Raw genomic sequence first — 22102 nt, 5'->3', positions numbered from 1 at the left:
GGGACCCCTCCCCGCTCCACCACCTCGAGCCCAGCCGCCTGAATGCCCATCTTAGGGAAGGACAAGCCAAGTCAGGGCCCTGAGGAGATGGGACCAGAGCAGAGATGGCCCCCCCTACACCTTGAAACACCCCAAGTGCATGGCCTCTGAAGAACAGCATGTTGGGATTGGCCCTGGTGGTGAGACCCTCAGGGTCGTCCCACAGCAGCTGCCTTTGTATACACCTCCATCTGCCTAGTCTGAGGAGGCAGCCCTCCCCTGCCACCCTGCCACCCTGCCACCCTGCCACCCTGCTCAGCCTTTCCCTCTCCCTCCTCAGGGCCTGGGCCCAGCTTTTCATTCTTAGGAATCTGATCATGGGAAGAAGGGAACTCCAGGGCCAGCCTGCACAGACCCAGCCTCGGAGCTTGGAGCCCCCTGGCGGCAGGGGCGGCAGTGCCTCTGCGCGGGAGCCAAGGCTGGACTTTCTGGACACGCCTCCCTTCCCATCCCCTTGCTCCCTCCCTCCTAACTCCCTAGGCAGAGTTAGCTGTTTACTGACATGGTGCTGTGTGCATGGTGCTGTGTGCAAGTGCGAGAGAAGGCTGGAGCGGGGGCTGCAGGGCAGGGTCCAGGGAGGCAGCAGGAGAGGGGGCCTGGCTTTGCTTTGGGGTCGGAAGAATAGGAGAATGTAGTTGCCCCCGAAGAACTGGGCGGCTGGCCCTGGGAACAGGCACCTGGGCAGGGAGGGGGGCTCAGGAGTTTGACTCTGAGGGGTGGAGGGGATCCCCTGGGTTTCCACTCCTGCTCCTCCCCCCCGCCCCTCCCCCCCCCCGCCCCCGCCCACAGGCCAGCCACTGGGCTGCTCTAGCGGGGCTGACCCCACAGAGAGGATTGGAGACAGCGAGATGGGGGTCAGGCTGTTCTAGCCCCCACCCTGCCCTTGGATGCGTGGAACCCCAGTGCAGTGGGAGCCTCCCTAGGTACATTGGCCCGGGCGCAGCCTCTGCGCCCTGTCTGCCAGAGCCCGGGGCCTGACCCCGCCCGGACTGACCCTCCGCAGCAGTGGGGGACTGCTGTTCAGTGCCTGCTGTTTGTGGCTTCAAAACAGAAGAAAAACACTGACAAAAAGCATTAAAAACAAAACCAAAATAAGACTGTATTGGTAAACACGTAAATTTTTGTAAGAAAATTTAAAAATTAAAAAAAGCGACCAAGGAACTTCTTTCATGGCTCAGATCTCTTGCCACAAGCTGATTGCTCCTGTTTGCGAGGTGGGGAGTTTGCGGGGGCGGGGGGGGGGGGGGGGGTGGCCTCAGGGGTCCAGAGGGATCTCAGCTCTCAGGCCCCTGGGTGGTTCCCACACACATTCTCCCAGACTCGCTGCGATCCCCTTGCTACATACAGAGAGGGGTGGGCTTGCTCCTGGGTGGTTGGCTGGGCCCTGAGCCCCAGCGTGGTGTCCTGGGCAGAGGGGCTCATCCAGGACAGGGTGCTCCCCTGAGTTGACCAGAGGTCCAAGCCATCTGGGGGTTGGGACTGGAGGGACAGGGACGGGGCTGGAGGCAGCTGTGGGTTTAGTGGCTACAGATCAACTCTACCTCATTACTCACCAGCTGTGCAGCCTGGTCTGCGCCTGTTGTCTCTTCCATACACAAGGCTGAGTGGGCCTGGGGAGGTGCCTCCACTTAGTGCTAACGGGGGCCCCGAGGGACCAGGTGCTGGAGGCCATGCCTGGCTCTGCTTTAGGGCTGAGGCCTCCATTCCCCAACACCTGCTTGGCCAGAGATGAAGGGTGGCCAGCTGCCCTGTTCTGGTTTCCCAGGTGACACAGCCTCCAGCTGGGGCTGAGCCCAGCCTGCAGCTATCCAGGTGGGGCTGTGACAGGCTCCTGGCCTGGCCACTGGAGGAGCAGTGCTGGGAGCCCCTGGGCGCATGGGCATCATTGGCATCCAGTCAAGGGGAGCGCTGTGTGTTTGGTGCCAACACGGGGGGCGCCAGGGGAAGGAAAGATGGTTGAAAAAAACACAAAGTTGACCTCTTATATCGAAATATTTAGATCTTTAATTACCATTTTAGTATCTTTTAGTCATGATATCAATATATAAAATTGTTAAAAGTCAGCCCGTTTTAGTGAAGTTGCATTTCCTTCTTAAAAAGGAGAAGAGAAAAAGGAATCAGGTGCGATGTGTTGTTGGTCACAGTGCCAGCACTGAGGCATTGCTGCCACCTGGTGACTGCCAAGCTCCGGGACAGACTGAGCGCACAGCCCAAGTTTCCAGATGTTCCCAACTTTCCCCTTTGCTGGGTCAGGGCCTGTCCGTGTAAGAAACCCTACTGGCATGCTGGTGGGGTGAGTGAGCCATGGGCACCACCTAACCCTGACTTGGTATTCGCAGATAACTTTCCAGACTGATGGCAGGGATTGTGCAAGGTGAGCGGGTTGCTCTGGGTGGGTTGGTGTGTGACAGCCTGGAGCCATGTGCAGAGCCTCCAGTGTGTGGCACTGAGGACAGACCCCAGAACTGCAGAAGCAGGGTTGGCGGCAGCATGCCCATCGTGACCTTCCTAACCAGGCTTGGCGAGTGCCCCAGAGCAGGGGAGGCGGTCAAGGCCGTGCGGGGCTGTCCGGGCCCATGTAGACGGCCTTCTCCAGGCCATCCACGGCCTGGGAGTACTCCAGGAAGGAGGAGAAGTGTGTGCAGTCAAAGCGGCTGCTCCCACGCACGTGCGCCAGAAACTCCGGCGTTCCTGGGCAGATGACGTTGTCGGCCAGCAACACTGTCCCCTTGCGTAACAGGCCGCACTCCTGCAGGGAGCAAGACAATTGGAGGGGGTGAAGGTCAGGGGTGCCCATCAAGTTTGCTCCAAACCAGCAGGACAGGTGCCCCTGACCAGGTGGAGGCTCTGTATGCTGGCCTGACCCCTGGGTGAGCCCCCTCACCTCCTGGGGTCACAGAGTCCCTCTGCAGCCCTCCTCCCCAGCATGTCCCCTGCACGAAAGGGCTGTGCTGAGTGCAGGTCCCACCTCTAGCACATCAGCTCTGAGGATCTTTTCCTCCGTTCACACCTGCATCCTTGGCCGCTAGAACTGTGTGCAGTACACAACAGGAGCTTGCTAAATGCTAGCAAGATGACTGGAGGTGATGGGGCGGGGATTCGGGTCACAGTGCTAAAGCCAGTGGGTCCCTCGTCACCCAGTGCCAAGAAAATGCAGCTTCTCCAGGTGGGAAAAATGCCTGGTGCCCCTGTGTGTGGCTCTTGGGGTGGTCCCTGGAGGTGCAAGCTGGCCTGACCAGGATGACCCTGCAGTGCTAGGGGGGCAGGGGAGAGGCACATCTCCCCACCCACAAGCCTGCCCCTCAGGGACTCCCTTTGGACATCCCCAAGCCCCAGCATTCGACAGGCCCCATTCCATCAGCCACTGGGCCCTGGGCAGCCAGCTGGCTCTGCAGAAGGAAGGAGGGGCAGCTGGACACAGCCTAGGTCCTCCAGCACTCACAGCCCTCTGAGCTGAGGGAGGGGCTGCTTCAATTGCAGGGAACAATAGAATGGGAAGCCTTAAGGGGGAATGTTTACCTTGGGGGACAGGTGGACTAGGGTAAGGGTTGCCTTGTCTCCTGGATTTGACTTTGGAAGCACAGAACTTTCTTACATAATCATAACAGTTTAAAAAAAAAAAAAGCAATCCAAACACGGAAAACAAGTGACCCCAGGTATGTCTGAAACTGCCCACAGGACCACACACGTGGGGCATCTCCAAGTGACTGAAAATCGGACTAACGCTGCACCCCTCCAGGGCTGTGCCCTAGGGTGGAGTCTGACTGGGGTCCCAGCCCTCCAGGCGGTGGCTGCGGTTACCTCCAGCCTGTGGGCTGTGGGGGAAGCCGAGGGCCCTCCAGCCAGAGCTCCGGAAAACACGCAAGTGTGAGGTCACGAGGCTGGGGCAACCCACGAGACAGAATTTGAACAGAATGTATCATCATGAATCATAGAGTGTTTTCTCTTAAAAAAGAGAAGGAACAGAACTTTTAGCAACATTGCCTAAAAAGACCGAAAAAAGAGCACCCGGGAGGAGGCGCCCCTGGCCCAGGCCCCAGAAGGGCAGCTCAGGGGGCGGGGGGCATGAAGTGCACACAGTGAGCTGGGAGCAGGGGCTCCAGCCTCGAAGGGTCCCGCTGAAGGACTCAGGGCACCCCTGGCACTGAAGACCACCCTGTTAACCGGGAGAGAGGGAGCAGAAGGGAAACTTGGCCGTCTGTGGAGGTTGCTGGGCCCAGCCATCCCGAGGAAGCTGGTCATGAGGAGGAAGACACGGTCCTGCACTGCCTCCTCCCAGACGCCAGCCTCCGACTGGACACAGGCCCCTGGAGACTTCTGGCCAGAAGCTCAGAGGCTGAGCAAGCCGGTTGTGCCAGCTGCCTGGGAGGAAATGGTGTGAGCACAGGGTGCCAGGTGTGAGGTGATTTAAACTGTGTCCACAGTTCACAGACCTTCAAGGGGTGGGTGTGGGCTGGGCTCAGTGACCGGCTTCTAACAAAGAGAAGGCAGAAGCCATAGGGCGTGGCTTCGCAGACGAGGTCACACTGGGCACCCAGCCCCTCCTCTGTCTGTCTGTCTGTCTGTCTCTTGCTCTCTCACCTCCGGCTTTGGGGGAAGCCACCTCAAGCGGCCCCGTGGAGACACCCAGGTGCCAAGTGGCTGAGGCCTCTTCAAAGTGGCCTCCAAAGCCCTGGCCAGGTAGCTCAGTTGGTTAGAGCATCGTCCTAATACACCAAAGTGTCCTCCAACTTTGAACAGGCGCCCCCCCCCCCTTATTCCCAGCGGAGGGGAGGGGCAGCTGGCCCTGCCCCGCACCAGCCAGGGGCCTGCAGAGCCACAGGTGTGGGGCGGCAGACACGCTGGAAAAGTACAGCTGGTTCCATTCGTGGCTTCTCTTTTGAGAGAATTACCAGACTTGAACAAGGAGCACTGAGAAAACTATCAGTCTCCTAGTTACTAAATGGCAGTATTTGCTGCTCTTCGGTAAATGCAGGCCCTGTATTTATCACCACACTCAGGCTGCTGAAATCCTCCCCACGCCCTGTGACACAGGCCCCGCTGGGCTGGCCACCTGGTTTCTAGCCGTAATACCTGATTTCCAGGCTCACGCCCCTCTGCCTGGTGGACCTCCCCAGGCTCAGGCATGCTCCCTTCAGCTGCCCTCTCCCCCCACCACACCCCACATCTCCTCGTCATCTCCCCATTGTCCGCATGTCTTAGCCAACACAGGACCCGTCCAACTTCTAGTCCAGGGTCCCCTCCCTTCCCACCACCAGCACTCACTGCCTTCCTGAGGTTCAGAACATCTGCACCCCCTCCTCACAGCCACCCCTCCCCACTCTCTACATGCCCAACAGGGATCTTTCATGGACACTAACCTCACCCTCATGTGCTAGGAGCTCTTGTGCCCTCGCCCATGTGGCATGTGAGGCCCTCCACACACAGCTCTGGCCCTCTGCCCCAAGTCGGCCCACACCTGGAACATTCCGTGCCCTGTCACACCCACCAGAACCACTGGGTTCCAGGTGCTGCCCAGTCTTCAGCCGTGGCTCCTGTGCTCCCAGCCCCTGCACTGGGCAGAGTGTCCACCCCGTGGGGGAGCCGAGGTGGGTGAGCACGGGACAGATAACATGGGACAGCGCCAGGCTGGCCCTCGGGCAGGGAGGCTGGGGTGGGACAGAGTGTCCCAAGCCCTCCATGAGGGCCAAGGTATTTCTAAGAGTCCTCTTGACCGCCCAGGAGGCCAACGCAGTGGGCATCAATATTAAGCGCCACGTGTCAACTCATTACAGGCCCCAAGCTCCACCCTCCTGACAAGGCAGCCCACTGGTCACCACTTTGTGTGGGCTGAGCAGCTGGCACTGAGGGCTAGGACAGTCTGGCGGTGGAGGCATGGGGGGTGCAAAGCAAGGAGCCCCAGGAAGAAGGGCAGGAGACACTGAGTTCCCTGACCAGCACCGTCCAGCTGGGAGAGCCAGCACGGCCGCCAGGCTGCTTCCCTCCTGCCTCCTCTGCCCTGATGTCCTGGGATGCCCCCATGGATCAGACCATCTGGTCCATGAGCTCCCCACCTGCTGCCCTGGCACAGGCTGCCAGAACCCTTTCCTGGTCTCCGTCCTGCCCCAGGCCTCCTGCAGTCCTCTGAGCTCCCCAACCCTCGGCGGCCAGTAGGAGCCACCTGTGGCCCCCGGGGCCCCCCTTGGCAGGGCTTCGCTGGAGCACTTGGCTCTTCAGGGGCTGAGGCCCACCGGCCGGGCAGCCCGTGCCAGCAGCCAGCGCATCCCGACCGGGCGGCGGCACAGCTCACCTCCAGGAGGAGCGTGTCCGGCAGGTACCGGTCCTTCCAGTGGTCCAGGAAGACCATGTCAAGCGTGTCCACATCATATTTCTTCTTCAGCTGGGGGATGACGTCGTGGGATGCCCCCACGATCACGGTTACCTGCAACAGCGCTCCATCAGTGCCTGTGCCCACGGGGGTCAAAGAGCCCGCCCCACCTGGACTCCCAGGCAAGCCCACCGACAGTTTCTCTGCAGTTCTGGGGACACAAGTCTCCACTCTGCCCCTCCCTCTGCGGAGGTTTCCTGCTCTGAGGAATGGGCAGTAAGGCGCCCTCACGGAGCTGCTGGAGGCCCGTGAAACCTGGCCCAGGAGGCCCTGAGGCCTGGCTGCAGCGGGATAAATGTGGTCTGGAACCATGCGGGGCAGGCCCCAGGCCTCCCCCTCCTATCCACCCACACCTGGCCCGTCAAGTGTCCACATCTGTCACCGGGGGAGGTGTCGCACCCTGTCCTGCAGGCCGGCGAAGTCCAGCATCTGCTGGGTGATGGCAGCGTAGTCAGGATTGAGCTCGATGGTGAGCAGGCGGGCGCCGGGTGCCAGCAGGCGGCCCATCCGAACGGCCGAGTAGCCGCAGTAAGCCCCCAGCTCCAGCAACACGGAGGGGCGCTGCTCCCGCACCACTGTGTCCACGATCTGGCCTTCAGGGGTGGACAGGGGTGAGTGCAGGCAGGAGAAACCCACTCCCAGTCCTGGTCGGTTCCTTCTGACTAAGCGACAGCCTCTCCCAGTGCCTGGCCCCAGCCTTCCGCCAAGGCCCCATCCCACTGTACAGACCCCCAAGCTCCCATGGTACCTTAGGCCTCTACCTTTCCACACACTGGCCCTTCTCTTTCCATGTTCCCTGGCTGACGGTACTGGCCCTAACCCAGAGCTGCCCTCTGTGGAAACCTCCCCACCTCCACCCCCAGGGGCCTCGCTCAGGGCCTTCCTAGCTCCCTGGAGCCAGACAGTAGCTGTCACGTTTGTCCTCAGGGCTGGACTTCAGGGCGTGCAACACAGCACACTCCTGTGCCCCACGCTGGAGTCAAAGGTCAGGAGGCAGCCAGTGCCTGGGCTGGGCAGAGTCCAAGGAGCTCTGTGCACCCTCGTGCCTGGCAGGGACACCCAGGAACCCACTGCCCACCCTGCACCAGCCGGGCTCTGAGGGATGGCGAGTGAGTACAAGGCCTGCATGGAGCCACTGCTGTCCCCTCTAATACTGGCTGTTGGTCTGTGGCAAGGAGGGGACCCCACACAGTGGCCTCCTGAGTGGTTTATCAAATGTCCCTCCCTCCCCACTGGGACAGTGATGTGGGCGTTAGGGTCTCTGCACAGCCTTGGCCCCTGGCTGGACAGACGGCTCGGGCCCCCAGGGCTCCCAATGAGCACCCACCCCAACACACAGAAATGGGGTGATAGTAGGCCCCTCCTCTATGGGCTGTGCTGCCTGGCCTGGGGTCCCCCTTCCTATATTCACTACCTGCTGGCCAGGCCACCCACCTTTCTTGTCGCCCACGTTCATGGCCCACTCCTTCTGTGAGCAGTAGGTGTCGATGGCCTCCAGCACGCTCTGTGGGTCCCCGGCCACGGCATGCTGCAGCACGTGGCGCAGGATGCGCTGCTCCTTGCTGTCACCCATGAGCAGGCTGTAGATGGGCTGCAAAACGAACTCGTTCCAGCAGATGAAAAGCAAGCCACTGCGTCGCAGGAAGAACAGCAGCCCCAGCAGTGACAGGCACAATAAGAAGGCCACCAACAGCAGGGGCGGAGTCTCCAGCATCTGACATAGGGCAGGGGTGGGTGGGGGAGGAGGAGAAAGGAGGAGGAGGGAGTCAAGGGGAGGTGGCCGGCTTCAGTGCTTTGTGGCTGGCCAGGCAGTCCTGCAGCCAGCTGGGGGCTCGAGTTCCCCCAAGTTAGTGCAGACCCGCCCTCCTGGCTCTCCTCACTTTGTTGGTGCTACTGTTGTAGGCAGTTAGACATGAGCAGAGCAAGGGACAATCGATTGTAGGGTGGGGCCTCGCCCCCAGGGTGACCTTTTGTTCCCTAGCAGACCCTGGTCATGAGGTTTGGACCCCCTGACCTTCCCTCCCTAGAGCTAACATCTAGGCCTCGGTTGTATTTCAGCTCCAGGCCCAGAGAAGCAACGGAACCAGCCATGGCTGACCTCAGGACCAGCTGCAGGGAATAATGACCCCCTGCCCTGGTGCCAGACACCCTGGAAAGCTACTGAATATTCTATTAAGACTGTGATTCTCAACCTTGGCTGCACATGAGAATCACCTGGGAATCTTTTTAAAATCCTGATTTCTGGGCCTCATCCTCCGGAAATTCTGTTTCTTTGCTACTAATGTTGTGGCCCCACCCCATAACAAAGAAACAGAATTTCCGGAGGATGAGGCCCAGAAATCAGGATTTTAAAAAGATTCCCAGGTGATTCTAATGTGCAGCCAAGGTTGAGAACCACTGTATTAAGATCTTCTCCTGGGATCTCCCCTAAAATTGCAGCCCTTAAAACCCTTAGGATGGAGGACACAGTGAGCTCTCCCTCCCGGGAGTAACCCTGTTCCCTCCTCCTCCCACCTCCCTGCCCCAGGCACTTTCCCATTAGCTCATTCCCAAACTCCAAGGGCCCTTCCTTTATCTCCATAACTCGCTTCCTAAGCCCATTTCTTCTAGGAATGACTTCTACCCCTGTGATTTGCCAAACAAATGTTCTCTTACAGTTGGGGTCTTGCTCTGAATTCTTTCCTAGCCAGAACCCAAGTACTGAGGTTGCTGAAGCCAGGTTTGGTCTGACCCCACCAGTCTAACACTGGCTGCCATTCCTGCCTTCCCACTGCCCACCTACAACACTACCATTGTCCCACTTGTGCTGAGGGGAGCCCAAGGTTCAAGAGGTCAACCAAGTGCGCCAGTGCCAAGGGAGCATAGGCCCAATCCCCCTGCTAAGAGCTTCCGGCTAAGGTTGAATCCTCAGGCAGACTGCCCAGGTGTGTGTCTGACAGTCCTGCCTGGGGGCCTACTGGTCACAGTCCCCCTCTTTGGGCACTTTCCCAGACAGCCTGGGACCTAAGGGGGGCACAGCTGGCACAGGGGAGTCCTGCTCTATGTTCATCCCACGTGGGTGCCCACTCAGAATAGTCTGGGATCTCATGTAGTTCTTGCAGTCCTCAGGCCAGGCACAGGGGGCGAGTCTATCTCCTTTTTTTCTTTTTTTCCTTTTGAAGATTTTTTTATTAAGAGAAAGAGAAAGAGAGAGCGAGAGAAACATTGATGTGAGAGCAAAACATCAATAGGCTGCCTCCTGCATGTCTCCTGCTGGGGGACTGAGCCAGCAACCCAGGCATGTGGCCTGACCAGGAATCGAACTGGCAATCTTTCGGTGCATGGGACGCCCAACCAACTGAACCACACAGGCCAGGGCTCGAGGCTATCTCTGGACAAGGAAGGCCAGCCCTGCCACCTGCACCCCAGTGTAAGTGAGATGTGCCAGCTGTATCTGCTGCTACAAGTGCCTGATGGCCTGCCCTGGCTTGCCACCCCTCAGGCAAGTAAGTAGGTCAGGAGGCAGTCACACGGAGCTGGGCCAGGGCCCCTGGAGACAGGGCAAGGCTGGGTTAGCCCTGAGATTTCAAAGTGTTCAGGGTGCGTGCTCGGATTTCAGGCTGGAGACCTTACAATGTTAAAGGATGAAAAAAAGAGGATTATGGGAAGCTTCCACCGGGGGGTGGTCACTCACAGGAAAGGCCCTTGGAATCCTGGCTCCCACTCGGAAAGGCGCACCCCGGCGAGCAGGCAGGCTGAGGGTCTGGGAGGGGAGACCCCCTCAAGAACAGCTGACGGCTCCAAACCCCAGCGCCCTGGACCACGAGGAAGAGGAGGCTGCGGGACAGTGGAGAATGAACATGACAGCCGAGACTCCGCCCGGGGCAGTGTGGACACCAGGTCTCTAGGTTCTCTCAGGCCACGTGGCCTATTTACACAAGGCTGAGCGGACACGTGCTCAGCAGGTCCAAGTCTGCGCAACCAATGGGCCCGAATCCTCGCTCCACACCCCTGCTCCCAGCACCACCCCGACCTTCAGGGCAGATTTCCCAGCACAACCTCCACTGGGGATCGACACGCAACCTGGGCACGTGCCCTTGACTGGAATCGAACCCGGGACTTTTCAGTCCGCAGGCTGACACTGAGCCAAACTGGCCAGGGCTGGGGAGTTCTTTTGCCTTGAGATAATCACCAATGGAAACTGTAACTTGAAAATGGCCAGGGCCCAGCTATCTGGGCCCACCCTGGAAGCCAGACTGGCTCTCTACCTTCCCTCCTGGGGGGAAAGAGCACGGAAGGCCTCAGAGAGGCAGAGACAGCCCAGGAGAGAAGGGACAGTCCCTCTGGTCCTCGCTGGCCTGCCGGGTTATGAGGGCACATGCACCTGTGCCTTATGAAAAGCAGGAGAAATGAATGAACCACTCTGCTCAAGGCCTATTTCCCAGGAGAGCAATTTTCAATTTAGAAGTGACATATTAGACCAAGGGCTAGTTACAAAGAGCACCTACCAATCAGGGAGAAGAAGATGAGTTAAGGCAGCAAATACGAAGCTCACAGAAGGAGGCCAGGAGCCCCGAGCTGACACGGGAAACAGGAGCAGGTCTTGGCAGCAGATTGGGGTGACCCTGGGCCTTACCAGCCTGACAGACTGTGAATCAGGCTGGTTTCTGTGGAAGTTCCCGGGCCCCCATGGGACAGGACACACCGCGCAGGTGAGGGGATCACATAGGGAGAGGGCGTGGTGGGTAAGGACAGTGTCTCTCTTCTAGGGCTCAGAGGACAGGAAACAATGGCGGGGGGGCCTGCGCCACCTGAATGCCCAGGACTGTTTACCGAGCTCCTGTCTGCATGCTTAGTATTTCCCAGCCACACCTGTGCTGCTTTATTTATTGTGACTATTATGACTAGTGTGTTTGGGTGGTGAGATACTGGGCCATTTTGTTTTATTCTCTGTATTTAAAAAACCCTAGGACATGTTAGAAATAAATATCTGAATTAAGAAGGAATATTCTGCTTAAATAGTGAATCACTTGGCAAACTCTGGGATCATAAACTATACATTTCAATCCCCTTAATACTCGAATTGTGTAAGAATCTGGCTTTTAAATCTCTATCTCCAGGTCTGTCTGTCCATAACTCCGAAGAAGGGTGCAGAGAGGGGCCCCACCTGTGGGGTGGCCTGTAGCCCCTCCCCTTTCCGGTAAGGAGTGGGTGGCATGCCCGACAGGCAGGGCAGCTCTAAACAGGGCAGAAGTGGCCCCGCTGTGCAGGGGCTGTCATGCTTCCTCATCGCCCGTCATGCCCACCTCCCACTGGCTCCTCCAGGGCCCCCTTGGGCCAGGGGCATGGGGCTCAGGGAGAGACTTGAGGTACTATCCCCCACCCCCATGCAGCGCCTAAGAGAATGGGCTTCATGCCCACCACATCTGGTCCTCCAGCAACTCTAGATGGACTCGTTGCCCCTGGCCACCGGCTGAGCACTGGTGACTGGCCACTCTGCCTCCCAATGGGCACCTCCCCTTCTAACACCAAAACCCCAGTAGCCTTCCCTGACTGCAGGGCCACCCTGTTCCTAAACCTTCCTGTTCTGCGTTGCCCAGCAGCGCTGGACGAGGCCACACCCACCCAGCCCTGGGAGAGAACAGTCCAGGTCCGCCCAGAGCTTTGCAGAACAAAAGGGAGGAAGTGTGAAACAGAGTCATGCCATCTATAATAAAAGTGTAATATGCTAATTAGACCGGACTTCCTTCTGGACGAAGCCTGGACTTCGAGGGAAGCCGGGGTCCCAGGTGCCAGAGGGAAGCCGGTGCCAGCAGCCAGGGGCAAGGAGGCCTACTCTTGCACGAATTTCATGCATCGAGCCTCTAGTTAAAAATAAAATCTCACAGACACCACAGGGGAAGCCATCCAGAGCTTGCAGATGTTCTGACCTGGGATTTTGCCCCGTGAGCCTTTTGTGGGGAAATTAAACACGGGAGCTCCTCTTGTTTTGGGTCCTGGGACCTGAGTGCCTGCTGCTCTGCCCTTGGAAAGAGCTGAGGGTGAGGGCAGTCTGTTCCCGGGAGACAGCTCAGCATTATTCACAATAGCCAAAGCACAGAAACAACCCAAGTGTCCGTCAATCGATGAGTGAGTGGAAAATAAAATGTGGTCTATCCAAACAATGGAATATTATTTCGCTACTAAAATGAATGAAATGCTGACAGATGCTACTCCATGGATGAGCCGTGATGACATTATGTGCCCAGCCAGAGTGGCACAGTTGGTTGGAGTGTTGTTCCGTACACCACACAAGGTTTTGGCTTCAGTCCTGGGTCAGAGCACATACAGAAGGAACCAATCTCTCTCTCTCTCTCTCTCTCTCTTCCTCCCTCCCTCCCTCCCTCCCCTCCTCTCTCAGCATAAACTCAGGTGAGGATTTAAAAAAAAAAAAGACGTTATGCTAAGTGAAATAAGCCAGACACAAAAGGACAAATATTGTCTGATTCCACTTATATGAAAAAGAATAGGCAAATCCATAGAGACAGAAAATAGAATAGCGGTTGCCAGGGGCTGGAGGGAGGTGGAATTACTGCTGAATGGGTAGAGTTTCTTTTTGTTTTTTTGTTGTTGTTAATCCTCACCCAAGGATATTTTTCCATTGATTTTTTTTTTAGAGAGAGTGGGAGGGGAAGAGACACAGAGAGAGAAAGAATCAATGTGAGAGAGACACACTGATTGGTTGCCTCCCACATGAACCCCAACCAGGGTTGGGGATCGAGTCTGCAACTGAAGGATGTGCCCCTTGACTGGAATCGAACCTGGGACCCTTCAGTCCACAGGCCGACGCTCTATCCACTCAGCCAAACCTGCCAGGGCCAGAGTTTCTTTTTGGAATGGTGAGAAAGTTCTGGAAATAGTGGCAATAGTTATACAACAATGCCACTGAGTTATACACTTAGAAATGCTAAACTGGTAAGTCTTAGGTTACGTATATTTTACTGCAGTAAAAAGAAAACAGTGGAAAACCAGTAACACAAGCAGTCCTGCCTCTGGCACTCCCTGTCCCCAAAAGGGAAGGGACATGCCATTCTCTTAGGAAGCAGGATTTAGAAGAGCAGCCAAGCTCCCCTCTCCCTGGGGGACCCAGACACTCAGAAATGTCTCTCTGCCGCCCACTGCCTGCCCATGATCCAGACTCCCGCAGGCCTGCATGCACCTAGCAGGGCACCTGCCTCCAGGGTGCATGCTCATCTCCCCTCTTGGAGGCAGCAGAAGGGGTCTTCCGGTCCCAGCAGAATCTGCCCACCTTACATGCTTCCTTTCAATGTGCCCAGTATGTGCATCCAGCGTACATCTCAGACAACACAGACATGGCGAGGGGCAGGCCAGGCCCTTTCCCAAAACCACAATAGCACACACCCCCCCAATAAACTTTCCTTATATAAACCCATTCTTTTCTTCTTCTTCTTCTTCTCCTCCTCCTCCTCCTCCTTCTTCTTCCCTCTTCCTCTTCCTCTTCTTTTTTATATAAACCCATTCTTATGTATTCTCCCTGCAACACCTCAGAGGCAGGGGGCAGTCAGATGGGTCACTGACACCCAGAGCCATCAACCCCTGGACCTTTAACTCCGAAATCCTTTGTGACAAAAGTTTTTGCCACATCCAGCTTGACGCAGTTAAACTTCACCAATGTCCAGCCCCCCTGCCCCCCAACATCTGCATGTGGGGTGCTCCATTCGCCCTACAGGCATGCCCCTCTTAGCGGATGGGCTCCTGAGGCTGGGGTTGGGGGTACTTTGTGCTTGGTAGCCAGACAGTTTATCACTTTGTCAGCTGGTCCGTATTCATTTTCACATTTAGCACATCCTAGATGACACTCATCTTTCCTTCAAGGAAATGGAAACATTTTTCATAAATATATTGCACGTAAGCACCAGTGGATGTTACTGAGACTCTTAAAAATTCTTTAAAAGGATGAACTGCCCAGCCAGCATGGCTCAGTGGTTGAGTGTCGACCTACGCACCAGTAGGTCACAGTTCGACTCCTGGTCAGGGCATCTGCCAGGTTGCGGGCTCAATCCCCAGTTTGGGGCTTGTAGGAGGCAGCCAACCAATGATTCTCTCTCATCATCGATGTTTCTCTCTCTCTCTCTCCCTTTCCCTTCCTCTCTGAAATAATAATAAAAAAAGATGAACTAACTATATGACCCGGTTCCTAGGCTCATTTAAAAAACCCGTAAAAGATCAATAGAAATGCCTTCGGCCCCTTTGCAAAGATTTCGCATTGCCGACACCTCCTCAGTCTCTGCCTCCCACTCGTTCTGGACGCCTGTGGGAGGGGCAGGATGTCACTTATTCCTTTGGCTGCAGGAGACAGAAGAAAGGTCCGACCTCAGAATATAAGGGACAATCTGGGGGCAAAAGCGGGTGGGCTGGCCAGGATCCTGTGGTGGGGACAGGATATGCCTGCCAGGGAGGGATGGTTGGTCATCCGCCCTGCAGGCCAGCCTGTATGTCAGAGCCCAAGAGCCTGCTCTGCTGGGGAACTGGGAGCAAGCTTTCTGGCAGCTCTCGGGCACTGTGAGCAAAACCCCAGCAGGTGTCTGGTTGAGCCCTGTCCCCTTATGGAAACTGAATGTGACTCCTTTCACGCCCTCCGGCACCCAGAGAGATGTCCTATCTCCTCTGCTGTTCATTTTGGCACCTTGTGGTGATTTCGACTCCTGACAAATGTTGGTTAAAGTGTGTGGTGAGGACAGGTTTTGGTTCTGATTCTGAGTATACGCTCCAAAGCTGGGTGAGAAGCCAGATTTCCTCTGGAAGGTTCCTCGGGGCTGGAGGAAATCCCTCCTGGCTCCTGGGGAGGCCTCTTGGTCTCTAGTTGATCCTGCTCCCTCCATGGCTGCTTTTCAGCTACTGTACCCCCTTCTTGCACCCTGGCTGACTACATCCATCTCGGTGCTAATTCTGCCCGCTCCCTTTCTGGTTGGCATGACTTTACTAAGGCTAATATGGAACTTCAATGGCTTCTTTGGGAAACTGCAGGTCTCTGCAAAGGGCTCCTGTAAGACCGCTCCTTCCATCACCTCTGCTCCTCCTTCCTCCTGTGCCAACGCTGACCCTTCCTCCAGAAACCTTGCCTCCTCTGGGCTTCATGTTGTCACTTCACGCCCTGTCATTACTATGGACAGCCCAGTCTTCTCACTGTCAAAAGAGCCACGGTTATTTCACAGTTGTTTGCTCTTTTATTTACTTTTGAAGTCTTTTGTTGTCACTCTGGTTAACTAGATAACTAAGTATTGTTTCACAATACTTATTGTTTCACAATGACCTTGGCTATTTACAAAAAGAGCCAAGGTTATTTTACAGTTGTTTGCTCTTATATTTACTTTTGAAGTCTTTTATTGTCACTTCGGTTAATTAGATAACTAAGTATTGTTTCACATTGACCTGGGATCCTATTTAGAAAAAGGTTCAAACCTTTTGACACTTTTGGACAACTTTCCCTTTCTAAAATCAAATTCTAAATGAAGTTTTCTTGATCTTGAACTGACTGTGGGATTTTACAGAGGGTCCCTGGAAGATCCCAAAGGATTTGTTCTTTCCCTTATAAAGAGAGATGTTAAATTAATTAGGTTTATTTGACAGGCGTTTTCTTTTTCTTTCTTTTTTTAAAAAATATATTTTATTGATTTTTTACAGAGAGAAAGGGATAGAGAGTTAGAAACATCGATCAGCTGCCTCCTGCACACCTCCTACTGGGGATGTGCCCGCAACCAAGGTACATGCCCCTGACCAGAATCGAACCTGGGACCTTTCAGTCCGCAGGCCAACGCTCTATCTACTGAGCCAAACCGGCTAGGGCTCTCCCTTCCTCACTTCAAAAATCAATAAAATATTCTTTTTTTAAAAAAAGAAAAAAGAATCTGTCCTCTTTGTGACAGGACATAATTAAAAACATTGGTTATATTACCAAGGAATATCATTTGAAAAGGATGTATAGAATCAGATACGACCAGACAGACAGTTTTAAGGAACTATGGTCGACTTTATGGAGCCAGTGCCTCACAAAGCCCTCTTGAGAAAACGGTCTGGTACTTGGCTTAACAGGGTTCCCAGTCTTCTGGTGAGCAAGGGAGGTCACTTCCTGGCCGGCCCAGGAACCATAGGGTATTTTGGAGACCTTGAGAATTCACACAAATCTCTAGGGGAAGTGTGATGGTAAGTTTTTGGCTTGGCTTCCTAGCCTTGAGAGGCTTTTAAAAGTCTAATCTGAGCCCTAGCTGGTTTGGCTCAGTGGATAGAGCATTGACTTGTAGACTGGAGGGTCCCGGGTTTGATTCCAGTCAAGGACACATGCTCGGGGTGCGGGCTCAGCTGATCAATGATTCTCTCTCATCGTTGATGTTTCTATCTCTATCTCTCTCTTCCTTCCTCTCTGAAATCAATAAAAATATATTTTTAAAAAATCTAATCTGAGATGCCATAAAAAGTTCCACAAAGGCCTATGTGGTCAATTACCATCCTTGCTGCACTTGTGGATGAAAAAGTGGTCCAGTACTAAACCTGACAAGCTCAAGGGAGGCCTGTATGGCGGGCCTTGCAGACTCAGAGACCAAAAGTCACCACGCAGGATGGTCTGAACATAAACAGTCCTAACTAAAAGTGAGTCCTGGCGGGCAGTCAAGGCCCGTAGCTTCCTTGACAAAGGCCAGTCTTTATCTTGAGCAAGCCTGTCTACTTTGGTTTTGCTTTTTGCCTTTAAGGTAACATACCTTTGAAATATCAGAGTAATCTTCTTTTTCAGACCCCTCCGGGCACCAGAGCACCAGACCACAGAAGCCCTCATTGTTATCTTGTTTCCCACACGCCATCGCTATGTGCTGTCAACGTTAATTATAACTGTGCTGTAACCACCCATGTAAAGGAAATATGTGTCTCTCCGGTTCACTTCTTAAAAAATAGTTTATTGATTTTTCGAGAGAGAGAGAGAGAGAGGAGAGAGAGGGAGAGAAACATCAATGTGAGAGTGCAACATCAATAGGCTGCCTTCTGCACGTCCCCTACCGGGGATTGAGCCAGCAACCTGGGCATGTGCCCCTGACCAGGAATCCAACCTCCCGGTGCACGGGACGACCCCCAACCTACTGAGTCACTCTGGCCAGGGCTCCGGTTTACTTTATATCTAATCCCAGAGATTTCCCGCACCCCTGTTTTGCTTCCTCTGCCCCCTTAGTCTGTCACTAATGGGTTTCATGTAACCCTCCTTACAGCTCTTCCTTTTATTTTAATGTATAAAATAAGCTACCCAACTGCCCTTCTCAGGAGCATTTTCTCAAGCCGTTGAGGGTTGCTTCTGGGTACTTGGCAGTTTGGCTCAAATAAACTCATAAAAATTCTCTACATGTCTGGACGTTGCTTATATAAATTGGGCCAAATTTAATGAGACCAGAATTATTTTAAACAAGAATAATTACTCTGGTTATCTTTTTTTTTTTTTTTTTTTTTTTAAACTCTGGTTATCTTTGATCAAAAAGGAAGAAGTGACTGTAGAGATAAATTTCTCAAAGGAGAAAAATAACACACCCTGAAGACACCATTCCTGTTCACTGTCTTCGAGATTTTATCATCTACAGAGGAAGGAGACGGGATCCTGCCATCTTACACATATTGTCAGCCCTTACCAAATCATTTTTCGTTTCCTTCAATATCTGGCTCCAATTCTCCAAACTGATGTTTCCATTTTACTCTCTCTTCCTGACTCAGCATCTAAAACTTGACTGCCCAGACCCTTACTGGGACTCAGGTTGTGTTGCAGCTGCCCCTTTTCCTTCAGGATCTGAAAGAGCCCCACAACTTGAAATAAATTTCAAAGCCAGGCCAGTGTGGCTCAATGGTCAAGGCTGACTCATGAACCAGGAGGTCCTGATTCGATTCCGGATCAGGACACACGCCCGGGTTGTGGGCTCAATAAATACCCAAGCATACGGGAGGCAGGCGATCAATGGTTCTCTCTCATCATTGATGTTTCTCTCTCTCTTTCTCCCTTCTTCTCTCTGAAATCAATAAAAATACATTAAAAATTTTTTTCAAAGAACTCATCACCACAACAAATCATGTACTAGAGTGGCTGTTGCATGGGCCACTCGGAAAGTCCCTGGGAACTCCTGCATCTTCCAGGCTCTGCTCCAGGACATAACCTTGCCTATGACACTGATGTCTAGGAGGCCATCACCACAAACTTTCAAACTACACACCGGAAATCCATTGGGTTGCGACCGCCATCCTCACTCCACCACCTACAGACCCTTAGAGCTCAAATCTAAACTTTTCTCAACTGTCTGCCCGCAGGACTCACAAACTGGGTTTACAGTCAGTTCCTCTTCTTTGCTTCCTGTTTCCATAACAATGTCCCTCACGCCCTGGCCTGGTGTGGCTCAGTTGGTTGAGCATCATCCCATGTACCAGAAGGTCGCCAGTTTAATTCCCCACCAGGTCGTAGGCTCAATCTCCAGGACGGGGTGTGCAGGAGGCAGCTGATACATGTTTCTTGCAATGATGTTTCTCTCCCTTTCTCGCCCTCTCCCTTCCTCTTTCTCTAAAATAAATAAAAACATTTTTTTTCATGCCTCATAGCTTGCACCATCCAGCAAATATCTTCTATTACCAAGTGCCAACAGATGGTTCAGCTGTTCCTTAATGAACAAAAGATGACCAAACAGGCAATGGTCATGGACTTTGTTTAATTCTTCTTTCCTTCGATGAGAACAGGACTTGATAAGGACTCTCTCCTTGACCAAACCCTACCTGGCTCCTCTGAGCCTTCTTCTCAACTAGGCCTCGACCTTGGCCTATAAAGATTTGAACAAATACTAACAGTTTCTAACAGCTCAAGGCTGAATCCATCCATCCCCAGGATGACCCCAGCCCTCCCTTAAGGTGCCTGCCTGTTCCAGACAATAACCGAGGACACACCTGTCTCCCCGCCTCTGTGTTTGTGGGAGTGGTGGGAGGGGTGGGGGGAGGAACTTCCACAAGTGCCACTTAGCAAGCTAGGAAACCAGGACAAGCAGCAGCGGGAAACTGAGACAGCTAGTTCAACTGCCGGTTGCAGCCATCTAGAAAATCTAGATGCCAAGCAGTTTCTAGATAGCAAATCCTATCTCCCCTAAACCAAGGGCACTTAGGAGGCAATGGTTTGCACCTCTTCCCAACCAGAGTGAACATAGCTTAAATACCTTACTTGGGGAGACAGCAGAAATCCAATTAGTGCCATTTGCTAACCAAACCCAAGGATAGATGAGGTTAAGACAGGGGTTCTCAACCTGTGGGTCGAGACCCCTTTGGGGGTCGAACGACCCTTTCACAGGGGTCGCCTAAGACCATCGGGAAACACGTATATAATTACATATTGTTTTTGTGATTAATCACTATGCTTTAATATGTTCAATTTGTAACAATGAAAATACATCCTGCATATCAGATATTTACATGACGATTCATAACAGTAGCAAAATTACAGTTATGAAGTAGCAACGAAAATAATTTTATGGTTGGGGGTCACCACAACATGAGGAACTGCATTACAGGGTCGCGGCATTAGGAAGGTTGAGAACCACTGGGCTAAGAGAATAAATCTCATTTTGGTACCTGAGCATGAAGCGGATGAATATTCTATTGTGACCCTCTCCTAAGACCTCCCCTAAATGCCCAGACTTTAACCCCCCCCCCCCCCCAAGGAAGGTCCCAGTGGGTGCTTGCACACCCAAGCCTTCGTCCCTTCTTCCCCTCCTTTCTCCACAGGGATGCATCTCCTAAACTCTAAGTGACCCCACGAGGCTTACAACCAGGGCAACAACGGTCAGTGGCAATTCATCCCGGCAAACCTCCTAAACCTGACCCCAAGGCCCCCTTTTCTCTGACCTCTTAGTGAGCCCAGGCCCGTTTCCCCAGCCCTTTCTTGCTTCACTGTCCCCAACTTTAACCAGCATCCTCTAAAATTCACCTGGACTCGTAACATTTTTCCTGCACAAAGTCAAAAACCCACACACTACCTACCGACTGGCCTGAGGTGGACCCGACAAGGGCCAGGTCCCCTTTCCAGTAAGCGTCACGTGGACCAACCCTCCATTCTGCTTTTCGTAATTTTTCACTTTCCCGACTCTCTCAAACCCCCACCCCTTGATCCCCCCCCCATTGTATTCCCCCTTTTAAAAATACCCAGTTTTGCCCAACTCGTGTGGCTCAGTGGTTGAGTGTTGAATTAGGAACCAGGTGGTCAAAGCTGGGTTCCCCAGTGTGGGCAGGAGGCAGCCGATCATTGATTCTCTCTCATCATTGACGTTTCTATCTCTTTCTCCCTTTCCCTTCCTCTCTGAAATCAATAAAAAATATATATATAAAAAACACATCCAGGTCCTCTGAGCATATCAAGCGCTTTCCCCTGCTCTCAGCATTTACTGAATAAAATCCGTCCTCACTGCTTGAGCTAGTGTCTGGCTGTGTTCATCTGTGACACGGCCCCCCTCACAGGACTTGCCCCTCTGAGCCCCCCATAGCACTCAGGGCAGCTCAGTCCCAGCAAAGGACACAGACGTCCCTGGCTGGAAACCCCCAAAAGTTAGCAGGTCAGGCCTGGGGTGACTTCCCTTTTCTCTACATTCTCAAGGGGTGGCGTGAGTCTTGGTTGGGCTACTGTCATGGCCTCCCTGGTGGGGCAGCCGGTTCCCGTAAAGGGAACGGCCTGGGGTACCCCAAGGCCTCCAAGAGAGAGCCTGCGGGGGACACCCCGAACTCCTCTGGGCCTGGGCCCTCACTATCCCGCTCCCGAGGTTCCGATCCAGCTCCCAGGCCGAGGGTGGCCCTTTCCGGGTGAGCCAGGACCTGACTCTGCAATCAGTCACCAGGGCAGCGCCCCCCCCCCCGCCCCCCAGGAGTCTGGATCCCCCCCAGAAGTCTGGATCCCCACGGGAAGTGGGACCCCCCCAGTCTGGACCCCTGTCCCCAAGTCAGATCTTGCCCCGCAGCACAGCGCTGCCCTCCCTCGGTGAAGTCTGATTCCCCTCCCCCAACGCCTGCCCAGAGCCCCCCGCCCCCCAAGATCGGACCTCTTCATCCGGGTCCGAACCCCCCACCCCTCCAACCGAATCCCCAACTCCGGTCCAGAGACCCCCCGCCCAAGGTCGGAGTGCCCCCGCCAGGCCCGGATCCCCGGCCCAGCCGGACCAGGTCGGACCCCGAGGCAGGTCGGCTCCGCCCGGCGGCAGCCGCGCGCACTCACCTCGCCCTGGCGGACCCGGGGACGGCGCAGGCAGCGCGGCGGGCAGCCCGGCCACGAGGCCCCGCGGCGACGGCGGCGATGGCGATGGCGGTGCGGGCGGCGCTGCGGGGAGTCTGCGGGCGCTTCCGGTGCCGGACGCAGGCCCCGGCCTCGGCCTCGGCGGGCGGGGTGCGGGGCGCGGCGCAGGGCGCAGCAGGTAGGGCGGGTGCGGCCGGGGTGCCCACGCCGGGGTGGCCCCGGGTGTCGCGGTGGCGGCTGGGACGGGCGTCCTCCAGCTGCCGGGCGCCCTCGGGCCGCGTCCGGAGGGAGGAGCCGCTGGGAGCCGTGCAGGGGGTGCTGCTGGGGAGTCACCTGCGCTCGGCCCCCCTCCCCCTGCCCAGGATGAAGTCTGGATCCCCGGAGGGGGACGGCTCGGCTCCCGAGGTTCCCAGGGGCCGCCCCCTGCACACCCCGCG

The 22102-nt window shown here is 54.9% G+C and overlaps 3 protein-coding genes across 8 annotated transcripts in view; 2 read left to right on the top strand and 1 right to left on the bottom strand.

Annotated features, from left to right (window-relative positions):
* The window catches only part of ARVCF (ARVCF delta catenin family member), a 44535-nt gene extending 44014 nt beyond the window's left edge, over positions 1-521 (top strand). For all 6 annotated transcript variants that reach the window (XM_070399364.1, XM_070399361.1, XM_070399362.1 and 3 more), the window contains one exon: positions 320-521. In XM_070399364.1, coding sequence (XP_070255465.1) covers positions 320-346 — 27 coding nt within the window. In that variant the 3' untranslated portion in view covers positions 347-521. The remainder of the gene's footprint in view (positions 1-319) is intronic.
* A 1495-nt stretch (positions 522-2016) lies between these two features.
* On the bottom strand, positions 2017-22025 carry COMT (catechol-O-methyltransferase). The gene is made up of 5 exons (XM_070400111.1): positions 21648-22025; positions 7841-8120; positions 6806-6999; positions 6329-6460; positions 2017-2788 (listed from the first exon to the last, which is right to left on the bottom strand). The coding sequence occupies exons 2-5, from the start codon at positions 8118-8120 to the stop codon at positions 2588-2590; spliced, it is 807 nt and encodes a 268-aa protein (XP_070256212.1). The 5' UTR covers positions 21648-22025; the 3' UTR covers positions 2017-2587.
* Positions 21705-22102, top strand: part of TXNRD2 (thioredoxin reductase 2) — a 47710-nt gene continuing 47312 nt past the window's right edge. The window contains exon 1 of the mRNA XM_070400109.1: positions 21705-21843. Coding sequence (XP_070256210.1) covers positions 21726-21843 — 118 coding nt within the window. The 5' untranslated portion in view covers positions 21705-21725. The remainder of the gene's footprint in view (positions 21844-22102) is intronic.

The sequence above is a fragment of the Myotis yumanensis genome, unplaced genomic scaffold, assembly GCF_028538775.1.
Source record: "Myotis yumanensis isolate MYYU_CA2020_CCGP unplaced genomic scaffold, mMyoYum1.0.hap1 SCAF_19, whole genome shotgun sequence".
Classification (NCBI taxonomy): Eukaryota; Metazoa; Chordata; class Mammalia; order Chiroptera; family Vespertilionidae; genus Myotis; species Myotis yumanensis.
The sequence above is the reverse complement of the archived record's forward strand: the minus strand, read 5'-3'. Positions and strand labels throughout refer to the sequence as shown.

Bases quoted from the DNA above. Each gene is read 5' to 3' on its own strand.
- COMT (XM_070400111.1), bottom strand. From the start codon at position 8,120: ATGCTGGAGACTCCGCCCCTGCTGTTGGTGGCCTTCTTATTGTGCCTG. The intron at 7,000-7,840 runs GTGGGTGGCCTG...CCACCCCTGAAG, and splicing joins GAACGTGGGCGACAAGAAAG to GCCAGATCGTGGACACAGTG. The intron at 6,461-6,805 runs GTGCGACACCTC...GCGCTGTTGCAG, and splicing joins TCGCCGGCCTGCAGGACAGG to GTAACCGTGATCGTGGGGGC.